The sequence below is a fragment of the Nicrophorus vespilloides genome, unplaced genomic scaffold (genome assembly GCF_001412225.1).
Source record: "Nicrophorus vespilloides isolate i.1.1-1 unplaced genomic scaffold, Nicve_v1.0, whole genome shotgun sequence".
In the NCBI taxonomy this organism is placed as follows: domain Eukaryota; kingdom Metazoa; phylum Arthropoda; class Insecta; order Coleoptera; family Silphidae; genus Nicrophorus; species Nicrophorus vespilloides.
In genome coordinates this window covers 45449-65213 of record NW_017098396.1, presented here as the reverse complement: position 1 = coordinate 65213, position 19765 = coordinate 45449, and the positions used below count along the sequence as shown (strand labels likewise).

Genomic DNA, 19765 nt, shown 5'->3' with positions numbered 1-19765 from the left:
TTAAGATACTCAAAAAAATATTTTTTTTACTAAATATTATTATATTAGTATAATAATGTTATATTATATTAGTAAGTATTCAAAAAGTTTTAAATATTGGTTATGTCATGAGAAAAATAAAAGAATTTCTACTAAAAATTGACAAATTTTACTAAGTTAAGATACTCAAATATTTTTTTTTAATAAAAATTAATAAATATTATTAGCAAGTGTTCGACAAATATTAGTAAGTGACTGGAAATTTTCAAATATTGATTAAGTTAAAATACTTTAAAAAATTATAACAATTCTTCTAAAAGTTGATAAATATTATAACCAATTGAACGAAAAGTTTTAAATATCATTAAAGTTAAGATACTCAAAAAAATAGTTTTTTTTTTACTAAAAAAGGATAAACATTATTATATTAGTATAATAATGTTATATTATATTAGTAAGTATTCGAAAAGTTATAAATATTGGTTATGTCATGAGAAAAATATAAGAATTTCTACTAAAAATGGATAAATATTATATTAGTATAATAATGTTATATTAAATTAGTAAGTGTTCGAAAAGTTTTAAATATTGGTTAAGTTAAGATTCTAAAAAAAAAAGTATAATTTTTTTTAATAAAAATTGATAATATTACTCAGAGAACGAACGAAATTTCTCCTAAAAATGATAAACATTATAGTTTAGTAAAGATAATGAGAAAAATATATTTTTGTAACTGAAAATTGATAATTATTAGTACCAAGTGAACGAAAAGTACTAATTTATAATTAAAAATGTTATATATTTCAGATTATTTATTTAGATTGAGACATGTTACAAAATTAATTATTTTAAAGTGCATGCCCCTATAAGCCTTTTGGCATTTTTATGGTTATAATTTAAAAAAAAGAAAAAGAGGAGCGTTACATTTGGGTTAATTTGCGGGTAAGTGTGAGTCTACATAGAAGTTTTACATGCTTTGGTGTGTGTGTGAGTGTTTGATTGTGGGGAGAGTGTAGTGTGTGTAAGTTTTTGTTTGCAGATGAAGTGTGTGTAAAAGAGTGTTTGTGAAGATGGTGATTGGTGATTTTGTGACGATTGAATGATGGATTAATGGTTTCTGCGAGTGATCAAAAATCAAAAAAATATTCAATTCTACTAAACTACACAAACCTCTAAATATGAATAAACTATAATTAATAATACGTTAATATATCTTTCTATAATATTGAATTTAAATAATATAATTACGTATTAAATAATCAATCAAAATTTAATTTTAAATTAAAGTTGAAATATCACATCAGATTTATATTGTTTGCAGAGCAATGTACGTGAAAAGCTTTACAATATTCATTTTATATGTTTATATAAATTCTCGTCGAATTGCATAATAATAATATCATTTCCGTATTAGCTCTGCTAAAAAAGCGGAACGAAATATTGATATTACGGCATTTATACAAAAATACTATTTGTGTCCACGGTCATTCTGTGCGAGGCGTTTGATTTAAATGGATTTCTCGTGAAACAAAACAAAACGTACACACACAAAACAAAACAAAACAAAACAAACAAAGAAGCAAATAAATAAATGGAAGTTTAATATGCGTTTGCTTGATTCCGTTTCCGTGTTACATAAGCGTTGGAAGAAGGGTATTAATATAGTGAAGGGGTTATTATTTCCGCTTCTCTGTTTCCATTCTTCCGGCTGCCTCCGCATTCCCGGATCACCGGCACCTGTTGTTTTCGTAAGTACATATACGTACGTTTGTTGGTTTTGGTTTTCTCTATTCCCCTTAACCTTCCTCCCTTCCTTACATCACCCTTTCGTCTCCTCCTAAAACCGCTCCCACATTTTCGTTTCCCCCCAAAGAAGATTCCCTTCAAGAAATGAGAACGAATTATTGTTCCACAGGGGTTCAATAAACCCATTGAACCGGCACTTGGCGAGTTTCCCTTTCAAGCCAGCCTCATGCAACTTTTAGATGACAAGAAGTCTTATCATAGCTTCTGCGGCGGCAGCCTCATCCATCCGGAATGGATCCTAACGGCCGCCCATTGCATACGGCTCGACGAAACCGCCCCCGCCATGAAAGCGTAAGAAGTCCTCTGAGCGAGCACCCGTCTCCAACCAACATCCTCGATTCCTTAGCCTCCCCACATACATTATTATTACGTAACCGCATAAAACTTTTCCTGCAAAAATTTCAGGAGCGAAGTTTACGTCGCTTTGGGCAGCATCTACAGAAGTGCTCGAGGCGCGCAGATCATTCGGGCCGCAACCCTCAAGATTCATCCGCAGTATTTGAGTTCTGGAGGAAGGAACGATATCGGTCTAATTAAATTACGAAGACCAGCCAAATTGGGTAATTATTCTACTTACTTTATTTTTTCTTTATTTTCTTTATTCCCTCTACTTAAACTTTAGTTACAGAATCTTATAAAAGCAATAGCGTATGCAATGAAAATGCAACAATTTCATCAAAGTATATACAAAATTATAAACATTTGCTTTAATACAAAATCAAACTATACTAATACTGAAAAAAATATTTTGCGGACGAATGGCGGATATATTCGCCGAAATTAATATACAAAAATCTATCATTATGCAAAATTGTATGAATTATCACTGTGATATCACAGTTATCAAATCTTAATCTTTTTCAGACGAAGCCATCATTTATACATCCTCAAAAGGTTAAAATAAGACAATTTCAACAAAAATGTATTGATTTCAGAAATATTAATAATTACTTAATGTTAAAGTTAACATTTGAAATGTGCTAAATCTATATACTTGATATAATCCATTATTTAAAAATATAACTGTCAAAGTGATTGTCATTTTTTTTGGAAAATTTAAATAATCAAGTCAACTTTGCTTATTGTTGTAACTTGGGTTTACAAATGTCATTTGAAATGTCAAAAATTATAATGGACAACAAAAAATTTATAACATAAAAACTATGTTAAAGAAATATAAAAATACTTACATGATCAAAAAAATATTTATATTTCAATTATATTTTTTTTTAGAAAAGTTTTTTTCAGTTGATTTTCAGTCAATTTCCACCTCACTTTCAAAAGTCAATATATTTCCGTGAGACGACACACTCCGCTCTTAATGCAAACCGCGAATATAACTTAGACTTTGTTTTGTTTCCATGGCAACTCGCAATGGGAATATTATATAGCCTACTATGTGTGACCCACATAATGTGGGTCCATCTTAAAAGCAGTGCTACTAAAGTCAGAAACATTGAAACAAACTTTAAAGAAAGAATACAGGAAGGGAAGTTTCCACGATCCCATAAGAAATGATCCGGAAAGTAATGAGAAACCTTGGTAAAGTAAATAGTTGAGTGAAACATTTCACAATTTGTGAACTCAGCAAACCTGAAATCTGAAAGAAAACGTAATTAAAAGTCGCATTTCATAAAATCCCAGTGTACACAAAAATAAAATAAAAATAAATATTCAGTTACAATATCAGCATGTATCAAACTGTGGCTTTGTAAAGGATGACTTGCGGATAATGATGATGATGTGCTTCCGTGTTCATGCTAGAATGGGCCTATTATTAATCTTTTTTGCACGAGACAACAAACTGTACCACTGACAAAACGGACCTTTTCATGCCCGACATGTTATTTGTTTATAACATGAACTTCGTAGCGGAACAACAAGAAACAAAACAAAAATGTGTGTGTTGTTATGCAACGATTTGAATAAAATTGACACAAATCAAATGATAATAACGCAGAAATTGCTTGAATTCCGTGCAGAACGGAAAAATAATGAAAATAAAACTGAAATATCTTCCATTTTTTATTTCACGAGGCAATCGTGTCATATTGAATTCTCTTTCTGAAAACATCAAATTTATTACAAAATTTCCTATTTTCATTTTATAATAAAACTCAGAAACAAAGCAAAATGTACAATTGGAAATACAAAATTTAATTTAGAATCTATAATTAATAATATATTGATAAATGCATAATTGTAATGCATATGATTTCCGCGTAATTCGCTGTCAAAATTGAAATATGAAAATTAGAAGCCTCAAAAAGTAGAGTCATTCCATTTTATCGCGTAACTCGTAAACAACGAATGCTAAGTTAATTACTGAATATGCAAATTAAAGCTAAATCTATACAGAATACATTTATTATAATTACATAATTGGAGCGCATATTATTTTCGAGTAATGAATTTTTTAAATTTTACTAAAAAAAATGTTTTATTCTCAACTAAATATATTTAGTAAACATGATTAATTTTTATAAATTTAATATGTTTAATATATTCAATTTTCTTTGTAATCTGTTTACCTTTTCTTTTATTTTCCATTTTCCGACCACGCTTTATTAAATCAATACAAATAAAAAAAAATGTTGTGCTTTACGAGGGTCGAAGGAAAAATAAAGGACTTCATAAATTATGAGCTGGGGGTTGCACCGATTTTACGGGATTTTCTGGTTACCCGTGGATCCGAGCGTCCCCGGATTAATAGATATAAAACGGAGGCAATTCTTTTTTTCAGTCAGTCTGAAGCGCGATTTGCACCGCGTTATGTAAATAATATATTCTGCTTTACGACTGTAATTAACTTTGCCTATTACATTCGAACAATTAATCTTGATACCGAATATTAGCGCGTGATTACAAAATATTTTACATAATTTGATTTATTTATCCATTACCAACTGCACCGGTGATATTATTTAAATAATTATACAATTTTTCAGCAGTTTTATCATAATTAAATATTGTGTAACCATGGAAACCTAATCTCTAACTAATGACATCATGTCCTAACCTCTCGTAACCTAAGCTAACAATCAATCTGACTTGAGTAAGAGTTACTGTAAAAAAAACTTTAAACTAAAAATAACCTAACTGAAAAATTCTAAACCTAATTTAGCCTAAGATTCATGCTTACTTTACCAAGTTTCTATTTGAAGAATTTTTGATATAAGTGGACATACGGACATCATATCCTAACCCTTCATAACCTAACTTAACATTCAATCTAACTAGATTAAGAGTTACTGTAAGAGACCTTTAACCTAAACCTAAACTAACTGAAAAATTCTAAACTTAATTCAATTTAAGATTCGTGCTCACTTAACCAAGTTTCTACTTGAAGAATTCTTGATACATGTGACACCATACGGACATTTCATTCAAGCTAACTTGTTTAAGAATTACTGTAAGAGACCTTCAAACTTAACTAACTGAAAAATTCTAAACCTAATTAGATCTAAGATTTGTGCTCACTTAACCAAGTTTCTACTTGAAGAATTCTTTATAAATGTAGACACCATGCAGACAAGATATCCTAACCTTTCATAACATAACCTAACATTCAATCTAACTAGAATCTTTTTAACCATTACCCCAAAATATTTTTGCGTAAGTCGATATTAACCCACTCCCCATTCTGAAAAGAAAACAATCAATGTAAATTTTAAATAAACATTATTTATTGAATTAATTTACATTTACATATTTATAAAAAAAATTACATGAAAATAGTAAGTATGTAATAGACAAACAAAATAAAATTCTTAAATTGGAACAAACAAAAATTAATTGAAAACTTTCCCCCTTCAGGTTTTGGAAAAATGATGTTGCTTCATGTTTGATATTACTTTAAAATTGGGACTTTTTGATGTAAGAGCAATTTGAAAAATTTTCATTTTTACCCCATTTGGGGTAATTTACCCCGGTTCCCCGACCGCTAAACTAGACCAAGAGTTACTGTTAAAAGCCTTTAATCTTTACCTAACCTATCTAACCGAAAATTTGTAAACCTAAAAAGTTACTTCTTGAAAAAAAAATCTTAATATAGGCGGAGTCCATACGGATTTCTTTACCTAACCTAACCTAATCTAACCTAACCAAATTACTAGAAAATACTAATTATTCATACAACGAATTAAAATGAACGTATTGGATCGTGTGCAAGCAAATTAATGTAATTGAAATCTGTATTTTCGCAGCTAAAATAATAATATTGTTTCATTATTAATAGGATCAATGTTGTATTTAAACAAATAAATTGTTATTGTTATAATAATAATTATTGAGTTCAACCAATTCACTGATAATTCTCTGTATTGAAGTATGTAATAGTGTTGCTTTTTATGAATAAATATGTATTGTTTCAGGTAAAAATGTGAAATTAATAAAATTGCACCACAATAATGGCGAGGATCTGCAGGGGAGGAGCGCATATTTGACCGGATTCGGTATAATTAATGGTAAAAAAAAAAATATTCACTAAATATTATTCACAATATTTCAAGAGTCGCGCTTTTGTTTTTGCTATCTATATCGAAATTTAGTTATTCCATTATATTGCGCGCAATTTAGTATCTATAAATCATGTGGCAAACGAAACAGCAGTCGGATTTATGCGAATACCAATAAAGCAAGATTTAGTTCATCCATTGATGGATATCCGGTTGTAAAACGATGATTATCTTTTTGTGTGTGTGTTTTTTTTTGGTTGCAGATTTCTATCAGATGCCGGAAAGACTTCGGAAGGCCACGCTGAAAGTTAGCAGCTACAAAAAGTGCTACAACGACGTCGAGTATGAGGACAAAGAAATTTGCGGAGCATCCACCGTTGAACAGGGGAAAGCTTGCAAGGTAGAAGAAAACATCAGTTGGTTAATTACGCAAGGAATACGTTGCAATGTCTTAATGAGTCTTGAATGTCCTTTTAAGATCGCTAATTTCAGGGAGACAGCGGCGGACCGTTAACCGTCCTGCAGAATAACAAGCTCATCCAGATCGGAATCACCAGTCGGCTGGCGCTTCTACCCTTCTGCAGGATCGGCTTCAACCACTCCATCTACACGAGAGTATCGGCGTACATAAAGTGGATCTCGAAAGTGACCGGCATCAATTTCAGCAAATTCACGTCCTGAATTCGCGAAACTCGTTCCATTATTCACTAAATAACTAATGAATCCAAAACATAAAACAAAACTAAATAAACTAAAAGCAGAACATCCGTTTGTTTCCATGCATATTTCAGTTGGATTTTTCAATAATTTAAGCCGATTGCAATTATGACATTTCAATCACTACTATCTACGGACGCGCATTTAACAAATGGAAAATTTAATTCGATTACCGGCGAAATTATTGTTTAATTGGTTTAATTTTTAATTGCGCATTGCATAAATAACGATGCAATGTGTAATACGGACATTTCGCCAGTTATAAATAATCGCATCCGATGGTTAAAAGTTAGCCCCCTTTTCACGTGTTGCAACGCGCAACGAAATAATAATAATAGACAAAAAATATATATACATGTATGTGCAGTAGCAATCCGCCTGTGACGCAAACAATTAACATTTAAATTTGATACGTGAAACATTGAAACGACGGCTCGTGTTCAAATTATATTGCTGGGAGCGCGAATTCATGTTTTATCTTAACTTATCCGGAGCGCATTTAACTAATTTAATTAGAATTGTAAATTCGTATCCTAATTAAAACAAACATCCATTTAATTAATGTTATGCAAAGATTAAAAGTATACACAACGTTTTCTATACAAGATGTTCATAAAATATAAATAAATCTTTTAATTACGACATAATTACTACTTATAAAAAAAACCCACTTTTCTTAAATATTTAATTAAGTATAATCTTTACAATTTGAGTAATTTAAAGAAACTATAATATTTACATAGTTCAGAGATTCCAATTAAAAAACTCAGTCCAATTTAAATTTGTATAAAGAACTTTCTTGAAAAAAGTTGCAAAACTTTTAAGAATGTGTTTTTCACATATAGTTAAGTCAATTTACTTAGATGTGTACATAAACTACCATAGAAGTACAATATAGATATTCTAACTATTGTCTTACAATTTTTCAGCAACTTTAGTATTAGATTCAAATGAAAAATTGTAAGAATAAGCTAAGATTATTATAGCAAAATGTAAAATTCACAAAATCATGAATTCAAATATATTTGTAACTGTTTCTTTAAAATCAAAGACTTTTGATGATGTTAAATGTTTTGCAAAATCTGTAATTCAAGAACTGAAAATTTCCAAAATACTGAAAGCAAACGCCACCTTTTCCAAACATTACCAAAGTTTTCATAGATTATAAAACAGATTCCTGCAATGATCACATTATAAGAATAACCTTAAAATTTTAAACTGAAATAACATAAGAGTTACAAGAAAATGTATTAATTTGATTTGAACAACTGTTTGAGATGAATTACATAAGTAGAAGCATTGTTAGATTGTACTGCACAAAACCGAGGGTTATTTTGAACAGAAAGTATTTAGTTCCAAAGTATCCTGCACAAAGCACAATCGATGCAAGAAAATTGCCTGAGAGGACAAAGATTGATGCAAATACAATTGCATTGCTTGAAAGGTTGTCCCTAGTAGATTGTGCCAATCGGCAAAGCATTGAGACTTTGGAAGAGGCTATAGCTTTTGCTGATCAAATTCTGCAAGTGAATACAGAAGGAGTAGAACCATTGGTTACTGTGTTAGAGGATAGGTAAGAATTACATTATGAATCTTATTGGATTTTTGATTGTTGATATTTTAGGCCTTTGGTTGTTAGAGAGGACGAAGTAACTGAAGGCAATAGAAGAGCTGAGGTGTTATTGAATGCTTCAGTGGTGGAGGATGAGTATTTTGTAGCTCCACCAGGAAACATCCCATTAGAAGCAAGAGAAAACCTCTTGCATGAAGAGGAAAAATGCAACTAAAGCAAATACTTAGTCTGAGCCAAAAGCATGGTCTTCTATTGAGCTCCGATCCATTTAAAATTGGACCAATAGGTTCCATACTCATGCAAAACTTAAACACTGAATGGCTCAATAGCTTAGTCAACAATAAAGAATACCCAATTTTTTATGATAGTGATAATTTCAATGATAGTTACAATTTTGTTAAAGGTTTATGTTCTGAGACATTACCCTTTGGTATCGCTGATACAAAAAGTACACAAATTGAAGGAAACGACGTGTTTTCAAGTCTCTTCAGCGTCTCCGATTACTTAAGATGCAACGTTTTCGTTGCGCCCACCGAATCCATGCAGTTTTTCCATCAATGGCAACGCTTGAGGAGAATGTGGTGGAGGAAATTCTCTTCAACTCCTGGCCGATATTTCACCACAGATATGCAGAATAACGACGGTCAGCACACTGTAGAAATCCGTGCAAAGTATCCTTGGGGAGAGCAGTTGGTGGAAAAGCTACAAATGAACGAGTCGAAACAGCAATCGATCTCTGAAGAGCAAAACGAAGTGATTTTCTGTTAACTGTTGATTTTTCAAATAATTAAATTATATGTTTTTAGTGTAAATTCAAAAATATTTCGGTGCAATCGCATCACGTTTCCAGCGAAATCTGCAAACCAGTTATGTTCTTGAATACCGTTTGCGATGCGTACGAGGAGCTGCCGTTTCAGGATGTAAAAAGAGTGATGTTTCGGTTCCACAGAAAGCTCGCACCTTACAAAATAAGCTTCGCTGTCTGCAACACTTATTGTAAGCAATTAGCTGTTAATTCCATTCTCGAAATTAAATCTCTATCTTCGTTTCAGCTTCAGGAGTCACAATAGAACTGTACGATCTGGCGCAATACCTATGCAAGAAGTTGAGGACGAATAACGTGAGTTCTTTGTTGCTCCCGAAATGCACCACGGATAAATTGGAACAGCAATACCTGCAGAACGACTTCATAGGTGTGCCTTACACGGTCATTCTGAACGAAGGTACTTTGAAGAACGGCGTTGCTTTATTGAGAAGCAGAGATACAACTCTTAAGGTGAGTTTAATTGCTCTTCATCATCAGTTATTACAATTAATTTCGTATTATTTCAGGAGCAAGTCCATGTGAGCGAGTTACCCGAATACGTCGATTTGTTATTCAAAAACTATTAACCAAACAGAATTTATTAATCAATAAAATACAAAACTTATTAAAAAAATTGTTTAAATAAAACAATAAAGTACAAAATCATATAATATACAATCATTTTTTTGATGTTTTCTTCTCATTTTACGCACATTTACAATTACCTAAATTTTACTGAAAAATAAATAAATAACAGGAATTATTAGTATAAGCAAAAATAAAGAGAACTGAATGTATAATACATTTATTTAATATGGAAGCTTTGGGTTTCTAAATATTGAAATTAAGTTTTTTCTTTGAAAATCACTTTTCAGGATTCCCAAAAAGTCAACATAATTTCTCTAGTCTACAACAGCAGCTTAAATCTAACAATTAATTAGCTAACAGTTAAAGCGTAATCTTCCAAAAAGTATGATGCTTTTTTTTATATTAAAATACTTTTAGATCCAGTGTTTTCACCTCATTCTACAAAACAATTGATATGATCGCAGTCATTGAGTAAACATAGAATTACTTGTAGAATAATATTGGATACAAAAAGATGTTTAATACTGCAATTCTTAATGTTATACATATGTACTATTATTATTTAAAGAGATGATGTTTTCATTCACTTGTGAAAATATTTCAGTTAATATTTTTAGAAAAAATTATTGATTTGCATTTCTTATATTCTATTTTTCGATATTAAACTGTATTATTTATAGCCAGATTAGTCTGTTCATTAGTCTGATGTTTTTTTTTAAAGTATTAATGTTGTAATAATGGACATTTAACACATTCTGTAGCTGTGTTAAAATTGTTTCAGCTGAATAACTGAAATTTGTAAATCCAGTTCAGTTATGAATTTAACAGCTAATTTTCTCTTCCCCATTTATCATTTAACACAGAAAGCGAGCACTAAAGTGTGTATGCAATGCTACTTCATGCACTTAATTATCTGTTAATTAAAACTATTGTCGACAGCCAGATTGAAATTACATTTAATCTTAGTCTAAATGTTCTTTGGCAACGGATAGGCCGTAATTACTTCATACAACATCGATTACAATCTAAACACTGAGTAAACTAAAGAATTATTAATTAAAAAGACGCGAACGGAAAGGATTAAATTAACACATAAACAGTCCATTTATTTAAAAAAAATTAAATAAACAAATTGAAAATATTATCACAGAACATGTATAATACGAAAACAAACAGTTAAAACACTAGTCGCCTTATACTTCAATAAACAAAACAGAAAAGAAAAAGTAATAAAGAAGTTTTAGTCCTCATTGTTTTTTTTAAGGTACATTCGATGCAATTTACTGCACATTCTGTAAATCGCACGCGCATGCAACATCTATTGAGCTACTGTTGAAAGCCATACATCTATAAAATTATTATAAACTATTTTTTTCTGTTTATACGAGCCAATGCGTGTTTACTCCCATTTAGCTTTAACCTTCTTCTCGTAAGTGTTCTTATCGTCGTCATCTTTACCATCGTCTTCGCCGGAGCTGGTTTCAGGCTTATCGATTGCATACAGCTGGTGCACGGTGATCACGGCCACGACGCCGGAGATGATGAAGGACAGACGATAAATCGAGATGATTCCGTACATCATCGTGACGACGCAGGTGATGATCATCATCACGCTGAGTTCGTTGTAGAACTGTTTCTTTACGCGAGGGAAATCGTACTGCCACAACGCAAAAGCGCAAGTGCACAGTACAAAAGCCGGTGTTAAAGCCGGATCGGATTCCAAATATTTGCTGTATCTAAATCAAATGATATTGAATTTCAGTGTTAAAAGAATTAATGAATTAAACTTACTTGAAGTTGTGAGCCCAGGTCAGGAGAGATGGAATGTTCAAGATGGTAACGAACAAGTAGAGCAAGAATATGGTGAAATGGAAGAATATCTCGTTATTCTGCGCGATCTCTTTAAGGATCTTCAAATCCATCTGCTTCAAAATGCTCGCAGCCGTTGCCTCATCATCACCGGGAGTTTCTGGTTCTTCGACCGGAGGATTCACCGGCTTCTTCTCCTTACCTTTAGTCTTCTTACCGCCGCTCTTGTTCTTTCCAGAACTGCTCGACTCTCCTTTCGATTTAGGCTTCTCAGCCTCACCGTTTGCCACATCATCAGTCTTTACGTTTTTATCCTCAACAGCTTCGTTCGCAGTCGGCGCTTCAGTCTTCTTACCCCAACGCTTCTTAATCTTCTTCATAAGCTTATCCGTTAATTTACCGCCAATCTTCTTGAAGAACCGCTTCACCAAATCCTCGATGAAATCTTGCGACATTTGCGTCAACTGAAGTAAATTTATATAATACCAATTTTTTTTTACATCTGAAATCAAAATCTCACCTTCAAGAAATATATTACAGTCGCGATGACCAGAGCTAATCCTCCGCAAGTCGTAACGCTCATCACTATTAAAATAATTGCAATTGGCCCTGGGATTTTGTGGAGGACGCTTAATAAATTATCGTGCAACGTAGAATTCCCTGATAAAATCTTTCCGCATAATCTATAAATGATTTATATTTCGAATTTAAATCTTCCGAAGCTTTAAATACTTACTTCAAAACGCCTCTATGAATGCTAGATTCGTAGCAAACCAAACTAACGGATAGGGCGACTGCTAATAACCAAACCAAACCTACGCTGATCGTGTAAAGGAAGAACGGAAGGATAAAGAAATCCAATCCTTCGTCCGCAAGTATTTGCCAATCGGGAATCGGTATGAGATTGGCGTGACCCAAAGGAGCAAGCAGTTTAGTCAACACTCTTAATCCAGTCACCAAGAAATAGGGTTTCGCTGCTTCTTTTATGGCCGAAAAGAATATGGAACATTTCTCTTCCATGGCTATATTCAAGAGCTGGTTCTTCAGAGTCATCAAAACCACAGCTACCATGTTCGCAACGATATGCGGCGAATAAAATCTAACCATATTAGCAAAATGATATCCACTTTGTATCCTGAAAAATAAAAATTAAATTAATCTAATTTAATTATTCGCGCTGAAAACATACCTTATTTTGTAGCGACAAGTGGGATCTAAAGTTAAACGTACTGAAGCGCTCTGGTTTCCTGGTATGGTCGGAGGTTTGGAATTGAACAGTCGCAGAGGTATTGGGTCTCTCTTGTTTTGGCTAAAATTAGTTGTTTTTTGTATTATAAAATAATATTAGATGAGTATTAATGAGCATACGTTACGAAATCGTGCCAATCGTAGTTATCCCAAGGCACAACTAAACTAATCGTGGCGTGATGAGCTTGTCCGGTGCATTCAAGAGGATCCACGTAGAGAATGTTCGAGTGGATTATATGCGAGAAGTAAGGTAAAAGGATTTCGTAGTGGATAGCTTTGTCTTCAGTTGTGCCCACGATGGTCACAATATCGTTGCTATACCATTTCGGAGCGTAGTTCAAGAAAATGTTCCTCTCGCCCGGGTTGTAAACATCGACGTGCAGCACAACCGGTTCATCTGTTGGCATAATTCTAACAACAGTGTGCGTCATCGCCGTGTAATTCTCCTTCAACTCCTTCATATCGACCCTCAACGTCCTGCGTTTGTAAGCCAAAGAAGGCGAAATCTCTGATAAATGAGTCAAGTGTCTTCCCTCCTGACTGAAATCATGAAATTAATATTAATAAAACCACTAATTTGAAAGATTTTGTTTTACCAGTAACGTTTGTGACCATCAACAACGACTTCGGGACACGCGAAAACCCAATCAGGAGATTCCATATTCATAATAACAATAGCCAAATCCTTGAATTGCTTCTGCGCTGGCATAGGTATCATGTAATACCTAGGATCTTTAGTGCCTTTAGGCAGCCTCACAGAGTACTGCTTGTAAATACTCTCGAACCATTCCCCGTGCGAATTCAAATTGGTTGCCAATTCGAAACTGTTTTCCACGTAAACTTTAGTACCGCTATTCTGTTAATCAATTAAAATAATTAATAACTTAAATAATAATAAAGTTTATAAACAATCACCTTCACTAAATGATGTTTGAATATGGCCAGACGCGTATCGTGATCTCGCGAGATCTTCTTCGTTTTAGCATCGATGGATTCGAAGAGAGCGCGATTTATTGCCATCACCAGTTGCTTGCACCACACGATTTGAACGTGGTCGGTGGATACCCAAGAACGTGGAACGCCAGTCGCCTTCAAATTTAAAAAAAAAATCATAAAGTATTTATTAATAAATGCATGATTTAAACACGTACCACTGTATGAAGGTGTCCATCCTCAGTCAGATGCGTATTTATTAAAACGTCGTTGTAACCACCAGCCACGCTAATAAAGGTTGTTTCAGGTTTCGGTTTATAGTTTTGATTCACATTTGCGTAGAAAGCATGTGTGTATCTATCAATGTCCAAAGCAGGTCTCTTTAGAGGAGCTGCAAGAGCTAGTACAATTGGAATCATGTTGCTGCCTTCAGGCAGCAAAGAGATGATAGCTTTAGCTATTATTCCTCCCTAATAATTAATAAACATTAGTCAAATATAGAAAACATAATTATAATTAAATGTTACCATTGAATGTCCAATTAGAATAATTTGCTTTTGAGGATTCCTTTGCCTGGTGTATAGATCCAACACCTTGTAAATAGAATGGTTAACATAATCCAGCTGCTCACTCAATAGTGCCCCATTGAAAGCGCTCAATTCATAATTCAAATCAACTGTGAAGTAATCGAAATGTTGAGGGGTCCTTGAATTGATTGCTTTCCTCAATGAAATGGAACCCAGAGAACGAACTAAAAGTAAAAGCAAATTATTAGAAGAGTTTAAATTAAATTTAATTAGTAAATACCTTGCTTATGTGAGCCCATACTGCCAGGTATGAACAGTATGGGAATTCCATTGAACTGCATGTTTCGGGCCTTCTCTGTGGCGCCTCCTTCACTGTATGCATACAATCCATACTTCTTGTATTTCTCATCAAATTTGGTTGAAACCCTCTGAAATTATTGAAGCTTTCAATCACTGTACATCTCTAATCATAGATCAAAGTAAATATAAGGTATTTGTTTAGATAATATTCTTATCAGAAGTGAATTTACATATAGCTACTCACCACAAACTGTGGATACTCAAACATATAAGTCATCTCGCAATTGCCGCTTTCATCTCGATCTTTGATGAAGGATATAATGCTCGAGAAGTATATCGCCGTTATTATCAACGAGATGATGATGATCAGGTTGAAGGGATTCATCTTTGCTGCTCGGAATAGCTGATCCACCTTCACATACTACCTGCGATCTACCTGTGTCTGCGACCACCTATGTCGGAGCTGAAACTAATATGGTCTTCCAAAATAGTATTTAATCAATATTTTTAGGCCACACACTCGTCCTGGGAATATCAACAGATGCTCAATTAGGTGACCCACTGAACAAAAAGTGTTTTGTTATGATTCATTGATCTGACTAGGAAATCAAGTGTTCTTGCGCATTTGTACGACAAACCAGTTTATTTTAATACCATTACCAGGACTCCACATATTTATATCCTTTACGTAGAAAATGATCTTAGTACCTTAAAGTAACAGAGATATTTTGGAAGATGATGGATAGTATAGTTTTGGCAAATAAACTTTAAAACTTTCCTAAATTAAACAAACTAGTTGCAATTAAACTTACATAGATTATTTTAATAAATGATAATGTAATTAATAACGATTGAATATATTAGAAACGATAACTGTTTAGTTAATATAATTAATTATTTATAAGTAATTTAAGTGTATGTGATAATTTTGAAATCATAGCTGAATTTTACTAATTGGAATAACATCATTTCAAACTTATGCAACCATATGTTCTTCATTGGTCATATGTATAATTGTAAATAAGTGTTTAAAAAGCAATATAATTTACGCTCATAAAATGGGCTTTAATTTTGTGTAGATAGAGTAAATAATCATAATTCATGGGGCAAGTGTTTAGTCTATGTTTGTAGACTATATAATAATAGGATTTTTGTATAGATTTTAGGTATTTCGCATGCAATTCTTCAGTAAAAAGATTGAAGGTTAAGTTTTACAATGGAGGCAAATAAACAAACAATTGAAGAAACCTCGGAAGAATCAAATAAAGCAACAATGAGTGAGGATAATAAAACTTCGGACAATACAGATGTCGAAATGGAAGAAGCCGATATGGAAACAAGCGAGGCGAGCAAGGAGGCAATAGCCAACGCTTTTATAAACATAGACGATAGAACAGATATATACTTGATGGATTCGGAAACTAAACAAGTAGACGAAGCGTGCGGTCCTTCGGATGAGGCCGACGACAGTAACAAAAAGAGCGAATTCGCATCTGTAAATTTGGACGATATGAACGCGGAGACGACGAACGTTGAGGACGAGGTACAAGATCCAATCGATGACCCCATGGATGTTTCTCAGGATGGATTTGATGTAAAAGACTCTGAATTCGTTGCTGAGAGCACAGCGATACTCCAACGGGACTCGGACACACAAACGGACGATAACAGTTCCGGCATGGATAAAGTGAAAGAGTTCGAGGATGAGACTATACTCCCGAGCGACGACGATAAGGATAAGAAGTACACTATAAGTCATTTTCAGGAGTCCACTGAGAAAGATTGCGGGGTTTGCGAGAAGAAGTTTATACCTAAGTACCTTGCTCAGAGATCCGTGGATTCTATGTACATATGCAATGATGAATGTTTGGAGACTTTCAAGCAGAAGAACGTTGATAATTACGTGGAGAAAATACTCAGATTGAAGGCGTTCGCAAAAGCAGATGAGAACACGACTTCCGAAGAAGCGCCTTTTACCATTGAGGAAATGTCTAAGGATATTGAGAACGAGGTCGAGTCGGACGATTACTGTATAAATAAAGATCCTTTGAGGAAGTGTGGAAGTTGCAGGAAGCAGTTTGATATTGATAACTACGTTTCGTGGGAGGCCATCGACTTTTGCAACGAGAGTTGCTTGATCATCTTCCAGAAGACTATCAACAAAGACTGCGCTAAATGCAGGTGTTTAGTCCCCGATAATCTTTTGGCCAAATTTTGCGTTCGCTTCGGTAATACGATAACGCAATTTTGCTCAACGACGTGCCTCCTCTGCTACAAGAAAACGTACAAGTTTTGCGCGTATTGTCAGGAGGATTTAAGGGAATTGTCCGGACCAACGAAAAATTTCTGTTCGAAACGATGCATGCAAGTTTGTAGTCCGGACAAAGTGCCTAAAGACTCGAATCGTTGCGCCGTCTGTCATCTAGTTAAAACTGTGGAAGTGAAAATTCGGAAGGCGGATAAGATTTTCTGTTTTTGCGGCGAACCGTGTTTCGTTGCTTACAAATTCGTTAATAACGCAAATCCGGTGAAATGCGAGTCGTGTCCAACATACTTCGAGCCCAGATTCGATGATCCTCTTATATATTCGGAAACCGGCACGCACATGATTTGTTCGAAGGCCTGCCAGAAAATCTTCCTAATAACGAACAGGAAGATCGTCACATGCTGTTCATGCTCGGTGAAAAAATACAACTTCGATATGGTGAAACTGTTCGAGAAAGGTTGCGACATTGTTTACAGCTGTTCGAATAACTGCCTTCAAGTGCATTTCGAGCGTAGCTACGAGGTGAAGTTCCTGAGGCAGACCGAACCAAACCTGAAGCAACTGGAAGGCGTAGCAAAGAATTCAGAGTTCGTAGTTAACAACAAGAGCCTCTACGACATAATCAAAATGACTTCCAAGCAAAACAAAGTGCCCATCCACAAGATCACGCTGACCAGGCCGATTCCTCCAATTAAGCAGAGGAATGTTGCCACAATGTGCAAGCCGAATCTCTCCTCGAAATCGACGAGTATAAAACCTACGCTTGTATCAGTGGAAACACAAACGCACGAGCAAAGTAAATACTTTGTGCCTGTCCCTTGTCCAGTTCACGTTCCCTTGCCATTGCACATGTACACTGAAAATATTCCGATGCCTGTGCCCATTCCCATACCACTTCCGGTTCCCATCTTCATACCGACCGGAAGGAAGTCCATTGCGGGGATCCAGAAGGAAATAACGAAAATCAAGAATCGCGTACCAGCTGATCCCCTCGAAGCTGAGCTCCTCATGATGGCGGAAATGGCGGCAGGCGAAACCAAAGAAAACACTTCGTCTGAAAGCGAAACGGATGAACCTGCTAAACCCGCAGAAGAGACTTTCCAACCGGATGGTAAATATGTTTAATTTTATAACTATTATATCAAATTATCCTATGTCATGGATAAATTAACTAATTTTTACCATAATTAATATTTTCGACAATCATTCCAAGCTCAAATTAAATGTAATAATATAACACATTATTATAGAAACTAGAAAGAAACAATCATTCTTTAAAAGAAACAGTACTTTTATGTTAAATGTCTTTAAGAAAATCGAAATGGTTGTGAATTAATTTGTTAATGTAAATAACATTCTAATTAATACTTTGACTTTAAATATTTACAAAATGATCTGTTATATATTTGTCAATAAATTTATATAAATGTTAATTTTCGTTTATTTATGAATAAACTTTATTAAGTTTTGTGCTAAATGGCGTGACAAATAGTTCAACACAACGCAGCAGTTTCTCGTTACAACAGGAAAATAAATATGTAATGTTTATTGCCAAGAAATTTGAGTATGTGTCGTGTTGATTTTAATATTATCTTTGTATATATTCCATATATGTTTCATTTGCAGAAACGACGATGGAAGCAAGCACTTCGTTCGGCGAAGACGTACTCACTATGGCTCTGAAGATGGCGAGCGATTTCGAAGAACCATCCGATTTGCATGCAGCCTCCTCGCCCGTTGATCCACAATGCTCTTCGGATCTGGAGAAGAAGAAATCCAAGTTGAAGTCCCCGAAGAGACAAGTGACGCCGCCTTCGCAATCGACTAGCACAGACGAGGAAAAGCCTGATACCAATTTGTGTTTGAAATACACGTTCGGGGTGAACGCCTGGAAACAATGGGTAACGATGAAAAACGCTGAAATTCAAAGGACGCAGAAGACACCGAAACTATTCAAAAATGATATTTTGCAGTTAACTGCGGACGATTTGAATTTCTCTTTGTGTCTTTTCGTTAAAGAGGTGCGGAAGCCGAACGGGGCGGAATACGCGCCGGATACGATTTACTATCTGTGCCTTGGGATTCAGCAATACTTGTACGAGAACGGAAGGGTCGACAACATTTTCTGCGATTCGTTCTACGAGAAGTTCACGAACACCTTCAACGAGGTCTGCCAGAAGTTCTCGAATCTCTACAACAACTCCCAGTTCATCGTGACGAGAGTCGAGGAGGAACACCTTTGGGAATCGAAGCAGTTGGGCGCTCATTCACCTCTGGTTCTTCTAAACACTCTGATGTTCTTCAACACCAAGCATTTCAGTTTGACGACGGTGGATGAGCATCTGCAGTTGAGTTTCTCGCACATTATGAAGCATTGGAAAAGGAATTCGAATAATCCTGGATCACGACACGTACTTCTACGATTCTATCCCCCGCAAAGTGCAGATGGTAACAGGAAGAAACGCGTGTACGAGCAGGCTGAGAACGAAGTTAATCCGCTCCGTTGTCCTGTTAAGTTATACGAATTCTTTTTGTCGAAATGCCCCGAAAGTGTGAAGACTCGAAACGATGTGTTCTATCTACAACCCGAGAGGAGCTGCGTTCCGGACAGCCCCGTCTGGTACTCGACGATGGCCATGCCGAAGAAGCCCTTGGAGAAGATGCTGAATAGGGTTAAAATGGTCAAGGAAATAAATGTAGCGCTGCTCACGACGTAAATTATTAAAATTTTTATTAATAAAAAGAAATGTTTTGTTG

The 19765-nt window shown here is 34.5% G+C and overlaps 5 protein-coding genes across 6 annotated transcripts; 4 read left to right on the top strand and 1 right to left on the bottom strand.

The window, feature by feature from the left end:
- Positions 1 to 1565: 1565 nt before the first annotated feature.
- Positions 1566 to 7448, top strand: LOC108562331 (mite allergen Der p 3-like). Its single transcript, XM_017920623.1, has 6 exons — positions 1566 to 1727; positions 1895 to 2076; positions 2191 to 2345; positions 6159 to 6251; positions 6506 to 6642; positions 6735 to 7448. Exons 1-6 carry the CDS (start codon positions 1584 to 1586, stop codon positions 6921 to 6923), a joined length of 900 nt encoding a protein of 299 aa, XP_017776112.1. The 5' UTR covers positions 1566 to 1583; the 3' UTR covers positions 6924 to 7448.
- Positions 7449 to 8144: 696 nt separating this feature from the next.
- On the top strand, positions 8145 to 8769 carry LOC108562334 (glutamyl-tRNA(Gln) amidotransferase subunit C, mitochondrial). The gene is made up of 2 exons (XM_017920627.1): positions 8145 to 8532; positions 8584 to 8769. Exons 1-2 carry the CDS (start codon positions 8237 to 8239, stop codon positions 8744 to 8746), a joined length of 459 nt encoding a protein of 152 aa, XP_017776116.1. The 5' UTR covers positions 8145 to 8236; the 3' UTR covers positions 8747 to 8769.
- LOC108562333 (DNA polymerase subunit gamma-2, mitochondrial) lies at positions 8723 to 9955 on the top strand. The gene is made up of 4 exons (XM_017920626.1): positions 8723 to 9285; positions 9339 to 9528; positions 9585 to 9808; positions 9865 to 9955. The coding sequence occupies exons 1-4, from the start codon at positions 8737 to 8739 to the stop codon at positions 9922 to 9924; spliced, it is 1023 nt and encodes a 340-aa protein (XP_017776115.1). The 5' UTR covers positions 8723 to 8736; the 3' UTR covers positions 9925 to 9955.
- A 1050-nt stretch (positions 9956 to 11005) lies between these two features.
- LOC108562332 (GPI inositol-deacylase) lies at positions 11006 to 15338 on the bottom strand. 2 transcript variants are annotated; one of them, XM_017920625.1, is made up of 13 exons: positions 15263 to 15338; positions 14987 to 15211; positions 14723 to 14870; positions 14443 to 14666; positions 14134 to 14385; positions 13898 to 14071; positions 13579 to 13838; positions 13103 to 13522; positions 12924 to 13043; positions 12471 to 12869; positions 12255 to 12417; positions 11717 to 12198; positions 11006 to 11661 (listed from the first exon to the last, which is right to left on the bottom strand). In XM_017920625.1, exons 2-13 carry the CDS (start codon positions 15125 to 15127, stop codon positions 11325 to 11327), a joined length of 3120 nt encoding a protein of 1039 aa, XP_017776114.1. In that variant the 5' UTR covers positions 15128 to 15211; positions 15263 to 15338; the 3' UTR covers positions 11006 to 11324. The 2 variants fall into 2 exon arrangements, with proteins under 2 accessions (XP_017776114.1, XP_017776113.1); XM_017920624.1 differs by having other exon boundaries at positions 14987 to 15324.
- A 418-nt stretch (positions 15339 to 15756) lies between these two features.
- LOC108562336 (zinc finger MYM-type protein 3-like) lies at positions 15757 to 19725 on the top strand. The gene is made up of 3 exons (XM_017920629.1): positions 15757 to 15848; positions 15902 to 18119; positions 18635 to 19725. Exons 2-3 carry the CDS (start codon positions 15959 to 15961, stop codon positions 19723 to 19725), a joined length of 3252 nt encoding a protein of 1083 aa, XP_017776118.1. The 5' UTR covers positions 15757 to 15848; positions 15902 to 15958.
- Positions 19726 to 19765: the final 40 nt, after the last annotated feature.